Genomic DNA, 24,411 nt, shown 5'->3' with positions numbered 1-24,411 from the left:
TTTAAGAGCAGAATCAGAGAATATCAAAGGCTCTCCTGTTAACATTGTTAGGAACTTCTTATTTATTTTATTTATTTATTTATTTTGTATCAGCGGGGGTTCCTGGTTGTAAAGAAAAGAAAACCTCTGACCAATGTAAACAACAGCAACAAAATCAATTAAAAATATTATAATTAACAGTTCATAATTGGGAAGACTGGAAAATTGGGCCTGGGAAGAAATATGCCAGATGTATCTACAGTACATTTGTGTTCTAAGAACAAGTTAGGGTTTGCACTCCACCCTCTGTGAGCCGGCCACTGGGTGCTGCTGATGAATTCCCGGTGGCTTGTCTTTTCTTGTGTAAGAGTATATGACTAACCAAGCCGAGGTGGTTAAGGGAAAATCTGCCTTTGCCCTTGTTTGTAGGGGTGGCATGAGTAAATACGCGACTCCTGTTTGTTTCTGGGTTGGTCTGTGCCTGCTATCAAGATTCACACCATGTTAGCTTCATGGGTAGGAACAAATGCAAATACAGTTACAAACAAAATCTTCACAAATGTCCACCCAAAACACCTTCTCTCTGGCTACCAGTGCTTCCACCTTGTCCCTGGATCAGCTAACGGTCTTCAGTAATCTTCATACTTCCCCTGCCATAGGCACCTCTCTAACTTAAAACTTACTGTGATCTAAAATGCTCCTAGCTATGAGATTTTTTCCCCTCGTTCTCTTAATGACGGTGAAAAGGAAGTTATGTTTACTAAACTATCATATGTGTAAATGATAAAAATATGTCTCATGTATTCTAGGAAATTTAATAACATTCCTCACAAATTTTTGGAAAAGCGTATTGTGGGTACATGGGTGGCTCAGCCGGTTAAGCATCTGACTTCTGATTTCAGCTCAGGTCACGATCTCAGGGTCATGAGATGAAGCCCCATGTGGGGCTCTACACTGAGCATGGAGTTTGCTTGGGATTCTCCCTCTCCCGCTGCTCCTGCCCCTACCCACACCCCCATCCCACTTGCAGGTGCCAGCACTCTCAAAAAAAATAAAGGAAGTAGAGTGTATAGTTTCTTAGTTTTAGAAAAGCTTGCTTTTAATCATATTCTGTTTTTCTCTGAGTTCTTGTTATCTACTCCTTAAAATCCCACTCTTAAGGTTCATGATTTTTCTGCGAGGCTTGTGATATTTTTTAGATCTCTTTTGCTTTTAAAGTATCTTCCTCTCAATGAACTATCACCAAGACAAATTTACAACACACAACATGGTTTTCTTAACTTGATCTGAATCTTTGTGACAATTAGAATATTTTTTTTTCTAATTTGTACTATGTAAAAAGGTCTCATTGTTTAAAAGCATAGCTTTGCTTTAAGAATACAGTAATACAAATTACAGCAAAATTCCCTTGATTTTTCTTTTTAAGAGGAAATTTGCCCAGATTTAGTTCTTACTAAAAAAACTAGAAGTTTGTAGATGGGAAAAAATGTTTTGTGACTTGAAGCATAGTACTTAAAGAGGCAGCTGAAGCTAGAAGCTTAGAATGCAGTTTTCTTTCTACGGCTCTCATCACGTTTTTTACTTCATGCAAAATTCACTTACCACTAGCGGCCTCTAGTGTGTATTCAATTTTTTCTTGCTAGGCTGTACATTAGTGGGTTATTAGTAACTAGAGAGCAGTTCCACGTGTTAGAAGCAAGAAAAACAACTGTAGTTTCTGTTGTCTTACCATTATATCAATCAGTGAAAAGAACATTTTCACATAGGAGTGGGGTCTTAAAATTCTTATAAGTAATAGGGCTTTCATGGTGAATTTCCTCCGTGTGGCAGCTTTTCACCAACATGTCCTTCTGATGTGGTGGGGAGAAATGGTTGATGGTCACGAATAGCACTGATGCATTCTGATGCTTTAATATGATGGGGTTGATTTAGAATATAGGTGGCAAAGGTTAACAAAACCAACGATTTTAGCCAAATCATATATAGCAAAGGTCTGAACCAAACTGTACTCGTTTGTTCAATTTTAAAGCTGTGTACAGATAATTTTAATGAAATCATAATTATAAATAATAGCGATAGAAAAAATCAATTTATTTAAAGGAACCAAATCTGTACTATTTAGTATTTACCTTTCGATTATTGATTTAACTTTATATGTTCCTCTTTTTTTCTTTTTCTTCTCTATTCTCTCCTTTTTTTTTTTTTTGAGACAGAGTGTGTGCATGTGAGTGGGGGAGAGACAGAGGGAAAGGGAGAGAGAATCTTAAGGCCCAATCTCATTACCCCTACCTATATCATGACATAGGCTGAAATCAAGTCAGACGCTTACCTAACTGAGCTATCCAGGCACCCCTATATTTTCCTTTCTCTTAAAGGTGCATGGTTCCCTACCCTTACCCACCTTTCCACTTACACAAGTAATTACAAGCTCATCATAATGAACTTAGGGAATACAGGCAAATACAAAGAAAAAATAAAAATAACTTGAAATCACCCAGGCTCTCAGTATTGATATTTTTACATATCTTTTTCAATTTCATATTTTTGTAAGCATGTTTCTCTCTTGCTGAGTGTATGTGTGCACATGTAATAAAATAGGGATTTTTGTGTATATATTGTTTCACATCACACCTGTTTTTTAACATTGTATTATGAACACATCGTGTCATTAAATAAAAATTATGTGTTACATTCTTTCAGTCTTCATATATCAGAAATGTATGTTCATAATTTTTTATAACATTGATAAGTAAAACTTATATAAATTTTATAAGTAAAATTTTGAGTTTTTGCACTTAAAGTAGATTCTTGGAAATTAAGATATGAGGTCAAAAGTTATGAATTAAAGAATATTCTCCCACTTTTCAGGCTGTTTCATTACTTTCTTGATAGTATCTTTCGAATCACAAAAATTTTAAATTCTGATGAAGTCTGGTTTAACTCTTTTGTAGCTCATGATTCTGGTGTTGTATATAAGATTCTTTGTCAAATCTGAAATCATGAGGGTTTTACCTCTGTGTTTTCTTCAAAAGTTTTATAGTTTCAGCTCTTACATTTAGATCTTTCAACCATTTTCATTTTTGTGTGTGTAGTGTGAAGTAAAGGTTTAAGCTGATTCTTCTGTGTATAGCTATCCAATTACTCCAGCCATTTGTTGATGGGTGTTTGGTTGAGACCACAGTTCTTGCCCTACTTAATGGTCTTGGTACCCTTGTCAAAAATCAGTTGACCATAGATGTATGAGTTTCTTTGGTACATTATGATTTCTGTTCCATTGATCTGTATGTCTAGTCTGATGCCGTTACCACACCATCTTGATTATTACCCTGCTTTTTAGTAAGTTCTGAAGTTGAGAAGTAAGAGTCCTCCTACCTTGTTCTTCTTTATTTTTTTGCCTATTCTGGGTTCCTTACAGTTAATTCCATATGAATTTTAAAATCGGTTTGTCAGGGTGCCTGTGTGGCTCAGTGGGTTAAGCATCTCCTTTTCTCTCCAGTCATGATCCCAGGGTCCTGGGATCAAATCCCACATCATGCTCCCTGCTCAGTGGGGAGTCTGCTTCTTCCTCTGCTGTCCCTCCCCCCTTCTCATTCTCTCTCTCTAAAATAAATAAAATATTAAATTAAAATCATGGGGCACCAGGGTGGCTCAGTCTTTAAGTGTCTGCCTTTGGCTCAGGTCATGATCCCAGGGTCCTAGGCTCGAGCCCCGCATCGGGCTTCCTGCTCATGGGAAGCCTGCTTCTCCTTCTCCCACTCCCCCTGCTTGTGTTCCCTCTCTTGCTGTGTCTCTCTCTGTCAAATAAATAAATAAAAAGTTTTTTAAAAAATTAAAAATCAGTTTGTCAGTTTCTACAAAAAGTCAACAAATTCTCGTACAAACTGTATTGAATTTGCTGATGAATTAAATCTGTTAATGGGCACTATTGCCTTACAGTGTCAGGTTTCAAAAAAAAAGTGCAGAAAAAGTTTAATACTTCTATTGGAAAGATTGCTAGAAAGACACAAAATAATGAAACTAAGAGGAACTAGGCAATCTGAGTAGACCTCATGGCAATGGGGGGATTGAATTAGTAATTTGGAAGAAACAAACTACTTCAAAGGAAAGCCCAGGTCCAGATGGCTGCACCATTGATTTCTACAAAACATTCAAAGAATAATTAATGCCAGTTCTTCAAAGTCTTTGGAAAAAATAGAAGAGGGAATGCTTCCCAACTAATTTTCTAAAGCTCAGTGTTCCCCTGATACCAGAACTAGACCAATGAGAATACAAGAAAATGATAGGCCTATATATATATATATATATATATATATATATATATATATATATATATATATATTTTAAATATGGATGTAGAAATCCTCAAAATAAAACTAGGAAACTGAATCCAACAATGTATAGAAAGGATTATCTACCATGACCAAGTGTGATTTGTCTGAGGAATGAAAAGGTGGTTCAATTTCTGAAAGTCAATTAATGTAATACATCATTTCAGCAGAATAAAAAACAAAAATCGTATGATGCTCTCAAGAGACACAAAACATATTTGACAAAATCCAACATGTTTCATGATAAAATACTTAACAAACTAGGAGTAGAAGGGAATTTCTTCAAGCTAACAAAGGACATCTACAAAAAACCCAGAATTAACATCATATTTAACAGTGAAAGACTGGGTGGTTACCCTCTAAGATTAAGAACATGGAAAGGATAATCTGCTTTTAACTTCTGTGCAACATTGTTCGGTAGTTTCTGGAATGGCAGTTAGACTAGAAAAAGAAAGACATCTGAATAACAAAAGAGGTAAAGCTATCTCTATTTGCAGATAATATGACCTTATTTATATAGAAAATCCTAAGTATACTACTAAAAAATGATTAAAAAACAGTTTCAAGGTTGCAGGAAATAAGAGATTTTATACATTTATCAATGTATAAAAACCAATTGTATATTTATATACTTGGACCGAACAATTTAAAGATGAAATTATGAAAACAATGATTCATAATAGCATCAAAAGAATAAAATAGGAGTATATTCTGTTCTTTTGAATTACTCGTTTTATCAACTTCTAAGAGGATTTTTGAAAATTGTAATGGATTTTTTCCCATCTTTGAGTATCCTGGGGCTCTTTTATTATATACAGATTGGCTAATTATTTTGATTAAATTATCATTTTATATTATGAAATTGCCCCTTCTTTATCTTTACCAGTATTCCTTGTTCTGATGTCCACCTTTTCTTATAATAATATAACCACTCTGCTTTCTTTATGGGTATTTCCATGGTATATTTCTTGCCATGCTTTTAGCTTAAATCCATCTATGTCTGTAGTTTTTTATAGACAGCATGTCTTTTTCATTTATTGTTAGATCTAGGTCTTTCAGTTGTAACATTTGGCCCATGTACATTTAATGTATTTATCAGTACAATTACATTTAAATCTAATATTTTGCTACTTTTCCCATTCTTTTTTCTTCCTTTTCCTTTTTCTTTCTTTTTTTTTTTTTTTTTTTTAGATCTTTCAATCATTTTGTACTCATGCAAAATGTGGGGCTTGGACTCATGACCCTGAGATCACAACCTGAGCTGAGATCAAGAGTCAGACACTCAACTGACTAAGCCACAAAGTTGTTCCCTTTTCCTCCTTTGGTTTTTTTTTTTTTTTTCTTAATGATTCCATTTCATGTTCACCATTGGATTATTGGCTATACCTTTGTATGGTATGTTTAATACTTTGATTAATCTGCTATTAATTCTCTAGTGTATTTTTCATTTCTGATAATGTATTTTTTATCTCTGATAGTTACTGTATTACTTCCATTTCTTGCTTCTTTATTCATGTTTGCTTTTAACTTCTTGAGTGTATGGAACGTGTTTGTAATAGTTGTTTTAATGACCTTGTCTGCTAGTACCAGCCTCTTTGTCTTTTCTGTGTCTGGTTATGGTTTTCTTCTTTGCCTGCCTGAGAGTTTTTGAATGGATGCTATACATTTTTAATTTGAAGTTGTTACCAGATTTGTTATATTCCCTTAACAGTGTTGATTTTTGTTCTGAGACGTGGTTGAATAACTTATGGGTGAGCTTGAAACTTTGAAACTACTCTTGAAACTTTATGTAAAACTTTCTTGTAGTAGGTCCAGCACAACTTTTATTCTGGGACTAATTTAGTCTTACTTTTAATGTGAGACTCTATTTAGTGACCTGTTTATTACTGTCTCTGTACTCTTTTTTTTTTTTTTTAAGATTTTATTTATTTATTTGACAGACAGAGATCACAAGTAGGCAGAGAGGCAGGCAGAGAGAGAGGGGGAAGCAGGCTCTCCGCTGAGCAGGGAGCCTGATGTGCGGCTCGATCCCAGGACCCCGAGTTCATGACCTGAGCCCAAGGCAGAGGCTTAACCCACTGAACCACCCAGGTGCCCCTGTCTCTGTACTCTTGATGACAGGAATGTGGATTCTATGTGGATTCTACCCAGCCATATTTTATTTTTAGGAATTGTTGTGACCATTGCTTTCTGGTGGTCCTCTCCCTACCCTGGACTTCTCATTTGTGTATAGAAGAGTAATGTGTCCAAACACTCAAGGAACTCTTTCTGGAGCTTTCTAGACCTCTCTTTCTCTCTGTAGTTCTATTTTCTCAGGTACTCTATACTGTATTTCCTAGCTTTTCATCTTCCCTTAAAATTGGTGCCCTCATTTGATGAGGCCACAAGCTCTCTGAATTTTCCCTCACTAGAGAACTGGCTAGAAACTGGCTCCAGGAAGAAAGCTGAGGTGATAACAGGGCTTATCTCACTTGTTTCACCAAGCCCTTTCCTGAGCTGCCTATTTTCTGCTGTCTGGATACCATTGTTTCACATATTTTGTCTGGTTTTCTAACCGGTTAAAGTGGTTACAGGTCAATTCCCATAGCATAGACAGAAAGAGCAGTCCATGTACTTTAATTTTTTACCCACAGAATTTGCACTGCTGTTATTGAGTCAGAACACTCAGTCATAATTAAATACTGTCTTGTTTGCTCACTGCTTTTGCTTTTTGCTTTTTGTCTTGTTTGCTCATATGCTTTTGGCAAGCTCATATGATTTTGTAATTGTGCTTCTCCTTACCACTTCTCTTTTCATTAAAATAAATCGCAAGCTGTAAAAGTATAAGTAGAGCCTACCTCGGGATTGATAGCTTACAGTGTGGAGTAACTTGCACTGCACTCACACCATTCTTTGATTACCATGCAGCCCTGGTTGGACATACAAGTAGGGCAATATTTCAAATAAGGGCCAAGATTTTGGAAGAAGTGGAGTTGCATCTTGTGAGGGAAGTATAGCAAGAAAATTTCTCCATACCAGGCAAGATTATCTTCAGTTCAGAAAGGAGGAGGGGGAAGAAAAGGAGGGGAGAACATTTTGAATCTGTGTGAAATCTGTGTATGTTGCTTCATATCTCTCAGACTTAGCTTTCTACCATAAAATTAGGATGATAAAAATCTTTTGGAATGATTGTGAAAATTAAATAAAATTTTACTAATTAATAAATATAAAATGCATGAACGAAATACAGACTAGCATATAGGAAGTATTCAAAAAATATTTCCTAGAAGTCTTCATCTAGATTAAGAGACCTCAGATCTTTATTTTTTTTGTTCCTTTTTTTTTCTTTTTCTCTAATTCAATTTTTTTTAAAAGATTTTATTTATTTATCTGACAGACAGAGATCACAAGTAGGCAGAGAGGCAGGCAGAGAGAGAGAGGAGGAAGCAGGTTCCCCGCTGAGCAGAGAGCCCGATGCAGGGCTTGATCCCAGGACCCTGAGATCATGACCTGAGCCGAAGGCAGAGGCTTTAACCCACTGAGCCACCCAGGTGCCCCTAATTCAATTTTTTTTTTGCAAAGTTTTATGTTTTCCCTCTTATCATTTCTCTTTTCTCACTGTGTCCTTAATTTTTATTTTAACTGTGTGATGTGGAGATGTTGTTTGTATTTCCTTTATTATTTTTTTAAAGATTTATTTATTTATTTGAGAGAGAGACAGTGAGAGAGAGCATGAAAGGGGAGAAGGTCAGAGGGAGCAGACTCCCCATGGAGCAGGGAGCCCGACGCGGGACTCCATCCCAGGACCCTGGGATCATGACCTGAGCCGAAGGCAGACACTTAACCAACTGAGCCATCCAGGCACCCCTCCTTTATTTATTTATTTATTTTTTTGGTTAGTTTTGTTTTCTCTGGGTGTTTTAGTTATCTCTTTTAGTTTGTCTTTTATTTATTAAAATCTTAAAAAAAAAAATCCCATCCTCTGAGATAATCAGCATCAATAGCTTCATCCATTCACTACCATTATTTCGTTTGCACTTATACAAAAATGTTTGAATATGTTTACAGGCATTTTTGTTTGTTTTTATTTTATTGTTTTAAAACACTGTTAATACCAAAACTTATGGGATGCATCAAAAACTAAATTAAAAGAGAAGTTAATAGTAGTAAACATCTATATTTAAAAAAAGATCTCGGGGCACCTGGGTGGCTCAGTGGGTTAAGCCTCTGCCTTCGGCTCAGGTCATGATCTCAGGGTCCTGGGATCGAGCCCCACATTGGGCTCTCTGTTCGGCAGGGAGCCTGCTTCCCCCCCTCTCTCTGCCTGCCTCTCTGCCTACTTGTGATCTCTCCATCAAATAAATAAATAAATAAAATCTTAAAAAAAAAAAAAAACCTCAAACAACCTAACATTACACTTCAGAGAACTAGAAAAAGAGCAAACTTAATCCAAAGTTAATAGAAGGAAGGAAATAAAGATTAGTGCAGCGAGAGAAAAAAAAACAGAGTAAAAGATAGAAAAATCAATGAAAATAAGAGTTGGTTTTTTGAAAAGATAAACCAAATTGAAAATCCTTACCCAGACTAACCAGGAAAAAAAGAAAGAAGAGTCAAATAAAATCATAAACGAAGGAGACATTATAACAAGTGCCACAGAAATAAAAAAAAGATCATGAGGGACTATTATGAACAATTGTGTGCCAACAAATTGGACAACCCAAAGGGAGTAAATAAATTCCTAGAAACATACAATAAAGCATACCAAGATTGAGTCAAGGAGAAACAGAAAGCCTTGGGATGCCTGGGTGGCTCAGTGGGTTAAGCATGTCTTCCACTCAGGTCTAATCCCAGAGTCCTGGGATTAAGCCACGCAGGAGCCACTTTCTCCCTCTCCCTGCCACTCCCCCTGCTTGTACTCTCTCTCTGTCAAATAAACAAAATCGTTAAAAAAGAAAGAAAGAAAGAAAGCCTGAACAGATCAATAACAAATAAGATTGAATCAATAATAAAAAACAATCTAACAGGAAAAGGCCAGAACAGATGGCATCACAGATGAATTTTTCTAAGTTTTTAAGGAAAAATTAATCCAGTCCATCTCAATATCTCCCAGAAAATAGAAGGAATACTTCCATTGTTTTTAAAATCAAGCCAGCATTACTCTGATATAAAGCCAGAGATCTGAAAACTATGAAACAGTATCCCTGATGAAAACGTATGCAAAATCCTCAACAAAATAGCAAAGCAAATTCAAGAGCACATTAAAAGAATCAGACACCATGACCAAGTGGCATTTATCCTTGCTATGCAAGGATGAGTCAACATATCATCAACATGATACACCATAGTAACAGAATGAAGGATAAAAATCACATTATCATCTCAATAGATGCATAGAAAGCATTTGACAAAATTCAACACCCTTTTGTGATTAAAAACTCAAATTACCTCAACACGATAAAGTCCATATATGGAAAGTTAACAGCTGACATCATTCTCAGTGGTGAAAAACTGAAAAGTTTTCCTCTAATATCTGGAAAAAGATAAGGATTCTCACTCTCATCACTAGTATTCAACATACTACTAGATACCCTAGCCAGAGCAATTATGCAAGAAAAAGAAATTAAAGGCTTCTAAGTCATAAAGGAAGTAGTAAAATTAGCTCTGTTTGCAGATGGCATGATCTTACATCTCTAAAACCCTAATGATTACACACACAATAAAAACAAAAAAAATCTGTTGGAACAAATAAATGAATTCAGCAAAATTACAGTATACAAAATCAATACACAAAAATCAGCTGCATTTCTACACAAAAACAACAAAAAGTCTCTGAAAAGGAAACTAGGAAAATCATTCCACTTACAAAATCATCAAAAAAGAATAAAATACTCAGGAATAAACTTAACCTAGGAAGTGAAAGACTAGTACACTGAAAGCTATGAAATGCTGATGATCTGATATTAACTGTTCTGATAAAAATTAATCAGGACATTTTGGAGGTGATGGGTATGTTGATGATGTAGATTGTGATCGTAGTTTTGTGGGTGTGTCTGTCCTTATCTCTAAATTTATTAGGTTGCATACAGTAATTATGTGCAGCCTGTATGTAAAACATTTTTTTTAAATCTCAAGGTAAGAGCATATACATTTTTCTAGAATTTGCTTTTTTTTTTCACTTAACGTGGAATAGACACTGACTGTGGGACAGTTGTCAAGTCTATGATGAAGTCAACTCATCTTAAAGCTGCCTATTTCCCTATTAGTGGACATTATATTTAACCTTCCCTGTATTATTAAATATTTATCTTTTTCTTCTTGTTGTTATTGTATAGATACTCTATGTACTATCCTTTGTAGCATAGATTCTCAAGTGGTATTGCTATAAGCTGTATTCCATTCATGATCCCAGGGGTCTGTGAGTGTGCTTGTTTTTCTTGAGGCTAGCAATACTTGCCCCTAATTTTTGACATGTTCTTGTGTCAGTCGGTATCCTACTATTGCTTTAGTATTTATTTCCTTGACAAGTAATTAGTTACCTACCATATTTTCATGTACTTGTTGCCTTTTATATTTCTTGTGTGACTTTTCCTTGTGTGGTGTGAATAGCCTTTGACAAGTTTTTCTGTTGGATTTGTTTCCTTTACCGCTTTGGAATACTATTTGTATATTAGGGATAGCAGTCTTTATGCATTATATATTCTACATATATAAAAATATTATATTTTGACTATACTTTTTTTATAAGCACATTGTTACATTTTTATACAGCACAATAGGATTTGTCATTGTGTGTTTTTTCTCAGAACGTCCCTTTTATCCAAAATTATACAAATATTTAAATAACTTTTGACACCTTTATTACATTTAGAGATGTATTTATGAAGACAGTTGAACTAATTATTTCTATATACACAGTCATTATTCATTATTATATTTTGGATTGCCCTCGTTTTTGCCCACCTTCCCTTATTTAAGTTGTACGGTTCTGCAGAGAATGTTAGTTCAAATCTTTGAATGATTAATTCCTCCTTTCCTTAGACGGAGTACCATTTTTTGCCTTGCATGTGTAGCCCTACTCTTTTTCAGCAGTATTCTCAGACATTCTCCTCCTAACCTATTCCTTTAATCAAATCCCATCTTTACTCTATAGCAAGCAGCGCAAATTGTCCTCTTCTGCTTTGCCAATACGTTTCTAAAATAAACAGTTGACCAAATTAACACCGATTACTAAAATCTGCAAGGGAGTCATGTGGTTGTATAGAGAACTTTCTCCATGACAAAGTCTGGCTCCATTTCATAAATGTGCATACGTGGAAGGCTGTAGACTTAGCTGTCCAAGAACAAAGATTAGGCTCCCTGGGTTTGAATTTTGGCTCTAGCTCTTCTTAGCCTTGTAACCTCAGGCATGTTACTTAGCTTCTCTAGTAATAACTTTTATTTTAGCTGAAGAGCTTAAAATCGTGCTTACCGTGTGCCAGGCATTTTCTAAGTGCTTTACATGGATTAACTCTTAATCTTCACAAGCACTCTAAATTATCTTCATTTTACATGTGAAGACATGAGGCTCAGAAAAGTTCAGTATTTTGGGCAAGCGAGGAAGTAGTGGTGAGGCGTAATAGGAAGTTTGTAATAAGGGCTTCTTTCCTTATGCTTCTTTTTCACTTTTGTCTTCCTCTGCCTTCTCCTGGCCTTTCTCCTCCCCTTTTACTGTTTTCCCATCTTCTCCTCTCTCCCTGCTCCCTCCCCTCCCCTCCCCTTCAGTATTCTTTCCTTCTCCCTCTTTTCCTACCACCTTTCCCCATTCTGCCCCCCTTCTTCTCGGTTCCTCCCCATTTCCACCCACTGCCTTCTCCTCTACCTTTTTACTTTATTGTATTATTACCAGCATTTGTGTGCTCGGTGCTCACACATCATGTTTAGGCATATTCTCGAAATATATCAGCCTCCCTCTTGATGATTACATGCAATGGATCTTTAGCTCACTGATTATCTTGGCTCTGGTTGAACTTTTATTTTGTCATTAGTGAGTGGCAAGTGTGGTAAGAGTTAAATGTAAAAATCAAAGGAGTCCACACCATTTATTGAGCATTTGGAACACCTTTTAGTACCAGCCAATCAGTGCCATTAGATCGAGGATAGCAAGATGAGGTGTACTGGTCTGATCGATGCCAACAGTGTACAGAAGTATGGTTAGTGGAGACAGAATTCCTTATATCTTTAGTCACTTGCTATAAGCAGTCAGTCTCCAAAGAGTTGTGAAAACAATCTTCCTGCGTAAACTCTTTATAATGTAACATTGTACCTCTGTATCTATGAAGTGTCATCCCCAGTAAGTACCTCTTCAGAATGCCGGAGTACCATGGCAACCGATGCCTCCAAAATGTGAGCTGGACTTTTAATTGCTCTGTCCAAAAACACATTTCAGGAAGTTTCCAAAACTACTGTATTATATGACAAAAAGTTATAATTATTGTAGTCATCTCAGCCTGTGTATCAGGTATATTTTTGGGATGAACCTACTTAGAAATAAGTATCCCTGTTCACTTTCTTTCCTTGTTCATTTTTAAAGCATGTATGTTATATAGGAGAAGATTATATTTAAAAAGTCAATAGAAGTTATCTTTATCAATATGTTTGTTTTCCTATTAATATTTTATATGAAAATATAAATAAATTTATATGATTGCTTATCTTCATGATTCACAGTATGCAATAAAAAGAGATCTAATTCTGTTTAAAATTATATATCCTAAGGGGACAGACACTAGTTGCCTGTGTGTATCAGTTTTTATTTTTCATTTTTATTTATTGTCAAAATCAATATGATATTTGGAAACTGGCAAATTGATTCTAGATATCTGAGGGACTAAAATCTGTGGAGCAATATTGAGTCAGTTTTATGAGGAAGTTGGGTGATTCATACTGCACAGAACCAGAGTCCTAAGTTTGAATGGCTGCCTTACATGGTGAAGTAGATTGGATACTAGCTGTACATGTAAAATTCACTTCACTTCTTGGATCTCCGTTTCTTATAAAGGATAATGAGGATATTGGAGGAATTCCTTTTACCCCGTCCAGTAATGCCTCATCCTCGCTCGCTGCTCCAGAGAATCCCATGGCCTGGATGGGTTGTAAACAACAAGTACTTATTACTCATAGTTGAGGAGGCTGGGAAGTCCAAGATCAAGATTCAGTGTGTGATAAGATCCAGTCCCTCTGGTTCATAGATGCCTGTCTTCTCACTGTGTCCTGATGTGGTGGAAGGGACAAGAGAGCGGGGCGGTGGGTGGGGGGGTTCTTTTACATGGGCACTAATCCCAGTCACAAGAGTGCCACCCTTCTGACTTAGTCACCTCCTAAAGGCCTCACCACCTAACAACATCATATTAGGGGTTAAGATTTCAACATACACATTTTAGGGGTACACAAACATTCAGACCCTAGCAAGCAATAATAATATTCTGAGATCTGTATGAGTTTTGTTCTATGGGTGTTTGAGTGTTATTTGATGGAGGGTTGATGGAGGGCTTTTTTTTTTTTTTGCTTTTGATATATATTTTATTCTTTTTATTTTTTTTAAAATTAATATGTAACGTATTATTTGCCCCAGGGGTACAGGTCTGTGAATCATCAGGCTTACATACTTCACAGCACTCACCATAGCACACACCCTCCCCAATGTCCATAACCCAGCCACCCTCTCCCTACTCCCCAACCCCAGCAATCCTCAGTTTGTTTCGTGAGATTAAGAGTCTCTTATGGTTTGTCTCCCTCCTGATCCCATCTTGTTTTGATGGAAGTATTTTAACGAAACTTTAAAAAATTCATGAATTTTTGCAACAGGAAAAACAGGAAAGAGCTAATAGTCTATTTTTAGTCCTCATGTGGATAGAGTAAAAAGTATTTACCTTGATAGGTATAAAATGAAATTAGAAGTAATTGAGATGTGGCCAGGGACATTTTGAGGAGAAAAGTTTACGGGAAGATATTGGAACCAGGCAAGTGATTTAAAAACTTAGGTACTTCCCAGTTCTGCTTTATTCTGAGATAAACTATGGTCTTTTGTACATGGTTGATATTCAGTGAATGTTACAATTTTATTAATTAGCAGACATTTCAGTAGGTTACTATCATTGGTTAACAAACCAACCATGAAATCTGAGCACGTCAAGTGGTACAGATCATTATAGTAGAACTTCTTACCATTTGTCCTAGGGACATAGAGCCCAAAGAAGAGTTGGTCTAACATAGATTAGTTAGATTAGGTTAGACCTAAGAAGTAATACTTCCAACTAAGGTCAAAATTTGAAAAAAAAAAAAAATTGCATGAAAGAACAGAGTTAGTATTGGGTTTTTCATGTTCGTCTTTATTAATTTTATCCTGAGTGAACATATAAGGAGTTCTGAGTCTAGTTTCATGATACCTCGGTCCCCATTGCTCTTGTTCTTACCCTTTGGCCCTGCAGTGACAGCCAGGTCCATTGTCCTGTGCTTGTAGCTGCACCGTTCATATGTGAAAGAAGAGGAAATATGCTTTTCCCCCTAAATGTATTAAGTGGGTTGTGGCAGCTTCTGCCCTCTTGCAAGAGTCTCTGGAAATTCTATGACCCTGAATCCTAACCCCAACCCATTGGTAGATCAGTGGAATCTCTCTAGGAGCCGAGAGCTTCTCTGTCTTGACTTTTTTTTTTTTAATATTTTATTTATTTATTTCACAGACAGAGATCACAAGTAGACAGAGAGGCAGGCAGAGAGAGGAGGAAGCAGGCTCCCCGCTGAGCAGAGAGCCCGATGCGGGGCTCGATCCCAGGACCCTGAGATCATGACCTGAGCCGAAGGCAGAAGCTTTAACCCACTGAGCCACCCAGGCGCCCCTGTCTTGACTTTTATGACTTAGAGAGGCACCCAGGTTCTGGGGCTTCAACTCTTGACATGTAATACTCAGCGAACTAAAGCTCTAGTCTCCTTTTAGCTAGGGATCTAGTCTATTATGTAGCAACGTGGCCCTCTTGAGAAGACATATTTGAAGTTTTATTATTCTTTTGAATCAGAACAGTTAACAGGTAAATAAATGCCTGCAGTGCTACTTCTCATGGGATGGGAAAAGTAGACTATTTCTGGAGGATGAAGGCAGACATTCCCTTCTTTACATAATATATTTTTCAGAGGCTCTGGAGGCTAAGGCTTTTTGTAGGAGCACTGAGAAATCCAGGAAACTTTCATTTTTCCACACTTAGTTTTAAGTTGGAAGAAATCCTACCAGGTCATGCAAACGTTTTATGTAAAAATAGTAAAGGATGGCTTATATACGTAGAGTAAGATAGGCTTTCTGGAAGAGTTCTAAAAAAATATAAATGTAGGGAAGAGAAATGAGACAATTATGTAATTAGAAGCATTCGTTTTGGGGAGTTCTCTCCTTCTACCTAGTGATTTGTGTAGTATTTCAAACCTGTCTAGAAGCCTCCTGTTTCTAGAAGTATGCCAGCAGGGCATCTAGAAAATGTCTTTGAACTGACTCCTGCTCTGCAGAGAATGAGCAATCCTCCTCCTCAAATGTTCTGTTCAAATTTGTTCAAGTTCTGAGCTTGTGTGAGGCACAATAATGTAAAGGTTTGTGTATATGTAGAAAGTAATATGGAAAGGTTTTAGGGTTTTTGAGCTGGGAGTTTATTGTATTTATTTTTTTTTTAAAGATTTTATTTATATGAGAGAGAATGAGACAGAGAGAGGGAGAAGCAGACTCCTTGTTGAGCAGGGAGCCTGATGTGGGGCTCGATCCCAGGAGCCCAAGATCATGACCTGAGCTGAAGGCGGACACTTAACTGAGCCACCCAGGTGCCTCTGAACTGGGAGTTTTTTTAACCCATAATCTTTTTTTTTTTTTTTTTTAAAGCAGGATAAACATTGACTGACAGTGTGACTAGTTTCATGTATTAGTTGGGTATGTGGAGTTACTCTTAACCATACTGTATGGAAACCAAGAGTGTAAGATATCCTCTTGGCATAGTTTTAAAGGTTAACAAACAAGTAGTCTTAATTAGTTGACTTACTTGGAATTCTTTGTTTCAGCTTTTTGCCTGAATTCATCAGTGGAGACTTTGATTCTATTAGGCCTGAAGTTAAAGAATATTACGCTGTCAAGGTAAACTGTAAACACTTTATATTTAAGATCTCGTATATGATTGCCTTTCTTATGTTCTTTCTGGCTTTCTTGGTGTATGTGTAGGGATTTAGAAAGTCTTTGGTTATTAAAAAAATTTTATAGCAATTGTAATACACATTGAAATAGGATTTAGAAAATGACAAGTAGAAACACAGGCTTAGTAATTCTTTCACCATCAGATATTCATTAATGCTTAGTCCTTCATGCATATGTATTTTAAATGAGTTTATATAAGCTTATTTAATAATATACTGTTACTGCCTACAGCCTCCTTAGTTAATATATATTTTTCAAAAGTCATTTTTAATTTCATTTAATGTATACACTGTATTTAATTGAACCAGTTCCCAGTTGACTTATTTTTAAGTGTTGTCTATTTTTTGCATTGTAAACTAGTAAACAGACTTGTAAATGAATGTTTATCAAAATGCATAATCATGTGTCCCCAAAATTTGAGAACCAGTTTTTTTCTTTAATTTTAGTTTTCTTAAAACTGTTATTACCCTGTTCTGAATAAAACTATTCATTACAACTTGAAATTAATAATGACATACCACTTATTAGGGTGTTCATTTTATCACTGTTGTGCAAGCCTCCCAGAGATCCTTACTGCTACAAAGAATGCATATATGATCCAATTAAGAATGATAGAAGACACATAGGAGTGTATTACTGTAATTAATAATTTAAGCTTTCATTGGTTTTAGAGGACAATGCAGAGTTTTTTAGATAAAAATTATAGCTCAGCAGTTCAGCCACAACACCATCATCTGTATTCTTCTGAACTGGTATTAGCAAATTGCACACACTTGTAAAAGAAACTGCAGTTACTGAGATAAAAATTTTAATTCTTTATAAGGCATGGGGATGAGTGAGATAAATTCAGAAAGAAAGGGAGTGAAACTTTCATAGGAAGGAAAGAAAGGAGAGAAGGAGGAAAGGAAGGAAAAAAAGGAAAACATGATTCTAAATGGCGATGCAGAGATACCAAGTTTCTAATGCATAGGCTGTTATGATTTGGAAATTCCGGGGCTGGCAGTGAATGCAGCTCTGGGCTTGTTCCCTCTGCCCACCAGCTGATCAGATTCTCCATCAGCAAATGAAGACTGTTCCCAAGTCAGTGTTTGATATTCATGCTCAATTACTTTAACATTGGCATCTTTCTGTTCATTCCCCACAGCCTCACTTCTCATTAACTCCGTACCTCAACCTCTTTGGGTTGGAAAGCCCTCAGCCTTGCTTACAATGCAGAGTTTTATAAATTCAAAGATATTAATCATATTTTCAGAAGCAGAAGAAACAGCAGGAGAGGCAGGAACAAGCAGACTTAGAAACTAGTTGAAGATCTGGCCAGATGTCTTTTCTCCCCTTCTCTTAAATGCTGCTGGCTTGCTGGAACTGCAAGTGTCAATCTGATCATTCCTATCCAGGATGGGGAAATAACAGAAAATGAGAGGAAGCCAGCTCCTTAATTTCTGAAATCAGTGAAATGAGGTCAAGGATAAAGGAAAATTTTGGGTTAACTACAATTTGATGAATTTCTCTTATAACTTCTGCTTCAATTTCTTTAATCTCAAAGCTAATTTTTATTTATTAAGGTATAGTTTTTAAAGTAAGATTAGCTCATCTAATAAATCCTACATTGCGTAGTTATAAATTGATATAGTGCAATTCAGTTTTTTTCAAGTATCAATGGGAACTCACAGCTTTGAACTTTTCTGATCTGTTCCCAGAGGGCACCAATGATGTATTTTATATAGCTAATGTGCCCTATATAACACATGGTGAGTGTTTAGCTATGGTTTTTATAATGATGCTAATGACAACAAGTTAATGCTGCATCTCACACAATTCATATAAACCATTATCTCCAATTTAGGCAGTCTTCAAGCTGCTCTTTTACAAATGAAAGAAGGTTATCTCTGCTTTCAAATACTTTTTTTCCCCTTCTACCTGTTCTGGGTTTTCAGTGAAGCTGAAACTGGGACTGTAGTGAAGAAAGTAAAATAAAGAATTTAAAATGCTGAAGTTTCTTAAAATTACAAAGTGGGTTTTGCAGCCAACATTTATTCACACAATTTTTTCCCCAGTAGTTTTTGACTTAAAGGAAAAACCCAAGCTTGCATGATTATATAAAACTTCATTTCTTTTTAAATTCAATTTATTTTTTTTATTTTTAAGATTTTACTTATTGAGAGAGAGAGCACGCATGAGCATGAGCGTTGGAAGGGGCAGAGGGAGAGAGAAAGGAATAGGGAGATTCCTCATGAGGCTCGATCCCAGGACCCTGAGATCATGACCTCAGCTAAGTCAGATGCTTAAGTATTGAGCCACCCAGCACTCCTGACTATACAGAACTTTAAATTGGTTTCTCTGCCTAATTTCTGAGAACACTAAATATAGAGTATTAAGGTATTTGATTCGCTGGCTTTTAAACAGAATATTTTATATCCCAGATCTTGCCATCTGCATTAGTTATCTATTGTTGTGGAATAAATTATACTAAATTTTAGCAGTTTGGAATGGCAAACAATTTGTATCTCACATGCTTTCTCCAAGTAAAGAATATGGAAGTCAATTAACTAAGTGCTTCTGGCTCAAGGTTTCTCCTGAGGTTATAGTGTAGCTGGGTTTTTCAGTCATCTCAAGGCTGCACTGCAGCTGTAGAATTCTCTTCTAAGATGGATCATGTCATTGCCGGTTGGCCTCACTGGCTGTTATTTCTCAGTGGTTAGTGACTGGAAGCATCAGTTCTATGCCATTGGGCTGCTCACAACATGGCAGCTTGCTGTCCAGAGAGGGAGGGGAGGAGGGAGTGAGGACATGCATGCAAGACAGCCAGCCCAAGACAGAAGTAGCTGTCTTTCTTGTGACCTAATTTCAGCAGTGATACACCGTCTTAGTATGTCTTCTGGCAGATGCTGCTAGTCACACAGACCAACCCTGGTACAGCGTGGGATCAGACTGCACAAGGTTGTCAATACCAGATGGCAGGAATCCTTGGTAGCCATCTTGGAGGCTGGCTACCACGCCATCTGACTGACTTTGTTCTGAGTGTTAGGCAGTGAGAAAGATGTTTTAAGGATGTCATAATAGATTCCTGGTCTTTAATTAGTGATATATAAGAAGGAAGAAGAAAACATTAGCTATTAGTGTTCCCTCTTTGATTCTTCATATGCATAACCTGCTTTAAGCGAAGTTACATACCCACAACCCAGCCACTAATCTTTATGTTCATAGGTCTTAATTATTTATTCCTTTGGGTTTTAGACATGTAGGGGAGAGTTAAGTCCACCAATTAATTCCATAGGTCCATAGAAATGCATATGCTATGCCTTTCTTAATTTACTCCATAAAGCTTTCCTTTTCAGATAGAGCTGGAAGATATTTGCATTTCTCCTTTTGCCTCTGTGTCTCAGTTCTTCCCTGCGTGGCTCATGATACTAGCTCTGAATGAAGAATGTCTCTTATAGATTTTCCCCTGATATTTTTGTTTGTTTATTTATTACTCTCTGAGTCACTATTCCTTGATTCAAGTCTAGAATCATATATTTCAGCCTTCTTAATTACCCAATCTAAATTACCCACATTTATTTTAGTTTCCTGAGAACTTTTTTTTTAAAATTTTATTTATTTATTTGACAGACAGAGATCACAAGTAGGCAGAGAGAAAGAAAGAGAGAGAGAGAGGAGGAAGCAGGCTCCCTGCTAAGCAGAGAGCCCGATGCGGGGCTCAATCCCAGGACCCTGGGATCATGACCTGAGCTGAAGGCAGAGGCTTTGAGGCTTTAACCCACTAAACCACCCAGGGTCCCCACCTGAGAACTTTTATTTATTTATTTTTTTTTTAAAGATTTTATTTATTTATTTGACAGACAGAGATCACCAGTAGGCAGAGAGGCAGACAGAGAGAGGAGGAAGCAGGCCCCCCGGCTGAGCAGTGAGCCTGATGCGGGGCTTGATCCCAGGACCCTGGGATTATGACCTGAGCTGAAGGCAGAGGCTTTACCCACTGAGCCACCCAGGTGCCCCCCCACCTGAGAACTTTTGAAGAAACTGTTATATCATGGAACTCCTGATATGCTTTGATTGACATGTGGTCTATGGAGTCTTGACTAGATATAGGAGGGGGGGTTTTCAAACATGTTTCCTTTATATTTAGTACATTAAGGAACTCGTAGCTGTATTTTAAGTGCCTTAAAGAGCCACAAAATAACAAGGTTTTTCCAAAAATGTAGGTGTGTAGGATAGATGAAAATATTTGATAAATATAATGATGAAATGTACAATAATTTAAATACAATACAAAATGAAACAGTGTTATGTAGCGCAGTTTTCTGATGAAAAAGCTAAGGTCCATAAAGTTTAAATGACTCAAAAGAAAATGGTAGATCTGGTCAGAGACAGCTCTTGGGTCAATATCCGTGACTTCTATTAAGAAGAATTTTGTTAGAATTGGGACTCAGCTGCCACTACTGCTTGTCAACACGTTGTGTCTGGCCTGTTGGGCAAGTTGCTTGCACAAGGTATTTAGCATCCCTGGGAATGAATACCAGTGTCACCACCAACAGGTTAATAGTCAGTGTGTTAACCAGACGTTGTACCTTCACATTTCCATCATGCCATTCCCTTCCACCCTCAGTGCTGGCGTGGCAGTAGTTGGGCCAGACTAAGAATGCCCAAACTAATAAGTTATTAAATTAGACAAAAGCTGTTTATAGGACACAGGATTGAGCCAAGACAGAACATTGAAGAACCAAGGTGATTTGGTAATAGAAAATTAGCAAGGGTGTAGGTAGCCTATGAATGTCTTCCTTTGTGCTACAGATGAGTGTTTTGGCATTCCAAAAAGTGTTAGTATAAACAGAAGGCCTTGTGCCAGACTGTAAAGTGAAAATGACTCTTGTTTTAAGTCAGGAAAAGGACTCTAGATCTAAGTTCTGATTTTACCTTCTTTGTTAATCCTTCCAAGTCCTGGAATAACACAATATGGTGTCACAACAGTGGTCAAAAAATACTAGAACATGGTGTGGGCCAAAGACCCTGGTAGAACTGAAGTTACAAAAGCAAGACTTGACTGAAAACATACAGTGACCCCTGGTATAAATGATGAATGAGACTAGCAGAAAGGTTGGGTTGATGCCAAACCACCAATTTTCTGTTAAAGCCATAACAAGATCATTCTAGGCTACCAGGTAGTTCTAGCACTATAAGTTCAGGAGTAGAAGTAGAGATCCAGGCATATTACTCTCCTTGTCTTTCATTATATCTTTTTCAGAATTGAAAAGATAAATTTTTTAAGCAAATAGATGAATTATTGAAGAATATCTTATATTAAATCAATGTTTTTAGTGAGGTTTTCTAATCCTCTAACACTGGTTTGACTGTACCCAAATTTTTGAAGACTACTCTTGAAAGACGAGGGTAGTATGTCTAAATGTGTTTAATCTGTGCTCCTTTTCATAACTATAAGATAGTAGGAATATTATATGCAATAAAAAGTTGCTCATCATTTTACATCTCATCTTAATGACTGTTTCTTCTATAAATGTTTCTGTTACATCTTTGGAGACTGAGGTTTTGGGTTCAGATTTTACTTTCACCTGTCAGAAAAATGGGAAATTGGCTTCTGGTTGACGTTTGAATAGAACGTCTGATTTTTCATAAATGGACTATAAATGTTAAGCAAGAAATGCTTGTGTATTAATCCAAATTTAAAGATGAGGACACTGATTCTCAAACAGTGGGGGTGGCAGGTAGAGCTAGGTATCGTACTCAGGCAGAGATGTCAGATACCACTGAGTCTTGGCTATTAGTAGAGTGCGTTTTAGTTTGTGGATTTTTATAAACAGTAAAGTCATGATTTCCTGGGCTAACTGTACGAATTATTTTTTGAGTTGCTAGCTTGCACGTCTGGAAGTCTTACTAAGGCATGTGAAATTAAGTCAGCCCTGGCTTTCTCATACACTTGTAATAATGATCATGTAATGTTAGACATGTACAAGTACTCTAAAAGTTCTTAGGTGGCAGTATTTTGTTTTACTGTCTAAAATTGTTTACATAAGAGCTTTTTTTTAAAAATACTTTTCTCAGTAATACTGCTTTTAAAAAGATTTCAATCCAGTTTTTCCGTAAGTGTACAGTTTATGGACCTAGATTTAATAAATCAGAATAAAAATTACTGAAAATATCCTTTTGAGTTTGATAATGCCTCAGGTTCAATTCTATTTAAATTTCATAGAATCTCCAGAGATATTTTTAATCTCCAGTTAAAAACATCTTTATTAATCTATGGAAGGTCATGAATCTTATTATTTCCTCCTCCTAGCTGTATCTCTTTTCTACTTCTGCTTGGCCACATGCCAACAACTTTTAGATGTGGTCCAATTAATTTAGAGAAAATGGCAAACTGGGCTGTTAGAAATTGAGAAATGTTAGCCAGTTTGACTATTATACCATACAGAGGAAACTATGTGACTGTATAAAGCTCAACTCCATTGACTAAATTCTTAGGCTTGCGCATTAAGACTGATTAACATATGTTGAGATATAAACCTCTGTTAAGGGAATTATAGACAGGCAGTTTCCATTGATAACTGAGTGACAGGTTCTTCACTTTATGTTGTTAAACTGGTTAGCCTTTCCTTATTAGCACCTCCCCAGGAGAATGATGAGACAAGCAGGGGACATTAAGTGGAAGGATCTCTCCAATATACCTTAATTCTTACGCTTGCCTCAATCATAGTCCTTTCAAATTGACTTTATTTTAAATGGTGTACATTTTTCAAAGCCTGTTTTGTTTGAGTTTGTTTAACATATTTTAGGCATTTAAAAAGGGGAATTCGACGCACTTTACATTTTTAAGAACTCCTGAGTGCCTCACAAATAACCTCAGCCTGACTGCCCAACTCCCCTGATCCTACTCTGTGTTCTCTAGGGCCTCTGTGACTCTGTCTCTTTCATTCCTTTGTGTGGCTCATGGGACGCCCCTGCTCATCAGTGTTCCCTTGCTCGGCTCCCCACCTATATCTGTTGGGACTCCTTCCTTTGTACTTTCCTTGCTGAGTTTGATATAATTTTTTCATAATTTTCTTCTCTGGTGTCTGTCAATTCGTGATCTTCTGCAGCCTGAGGTCTGTGGTCATTCATCCTGGTATCCGTAGTAGGAAGTGGCTTCTCATCACAGTAGGAGGTAGCTTCTCATCACAGAAGCAGGTATGTAATCCTGCTACTGTAATCAGCAAACCACTGGTGCCACACCATAATTGATATAAAAAAAGGTTTCTATGACCAAATGGATTTGTGGAATTTGACATTCTGTATGCCCCTTTTGGAAATTCATCATGGAAATACCATTTTAAGGAAGGCTGCCCAAAATGTAATTTTGTTTGCCTTCGTATTTCTCAGGGAGTTTGACTACCTACAACACCTGATGCACATTGGTTTCCAGATAAGTTAAAATGTATTTGGATGGTTCTAATCCTGTTTCATTGTTTCAGGTTCCTTCTACCTTTAAAAGTTGATAGGAAAAAATAATCACCACAACCTTGAAAATAACAGTATTAGACAACAATGATTTTAAAGTGCTTCCAACGTGCCAAATATTTTGTACGTACTTTTAATTATAAATTCATGTATTGTTATGCCCGAGTTTTCGCGTCCGAGAGACCACCAAGGAGCCAAGCACCGATGCAATCACACGAGGGTTTATTTGACAAGCTTAAGCTTGGGCCCAAGTATACCCGACACAGCGGAGTAGGGACTTGGACCCCAAACCAGATTACAGTCAGAGTTTTTAAAGGCAGAGTAGGGGTGGACTCGGTGGTGGGTGAGGACAAAGGGGATTATGGATGATGTAAGTCTCTAAGGAATCAAGGTCTCCAGGACCTTGAGGGGCTAGCTATTGTTGGGAGAAAGGTTATTTATTACCAGTAGTAAAAATCTTCTCGTGAGACTCTTTAG

General features: G+C 36.8%; 1 protein-coding gene across 6 annotated transcripts in view; it reads left to right on the top strand.

Annotated features, from left to right (window-relative positions):
* Nucleotides 1-24,411, top strand: part of TPK1 (thiamin pyrophosphokinase 1) — a 347,265-nt gene that overhangs the window by 149,655 nt on the left and 173,199 nt on the right. For all 6 annotated transcript variants that reach the window (XM_080818627.1, XM_080818623.1, XM_080818626.1 and 3 more), the window contains one exon: nucleotides 16,356-16,428. In XM_080818627.1, the coding sequence (XP_080674753.1) occupies nucleotides 16,356-16,428 (73 nt within the window). The remainder of the gene's footprint in view (nucleotides 1-16,355; nucleotides 16,429-24,411) is intronic.

This window comes from Martes martes (genome assembly GCF_963455335.1).
Source record: "Martes martes genome assembly, chromosome: 11".
Classification (NCBI taxonomy): domain Eukaryota; kingdom Metazoa; phylum Chordata; class Mammalia; order Carnivora; family Mustelidae; genus Martes; species Martes martes.
This window is presented reverse-complemented; position numbering and strand designations above follow the sequence as displayed.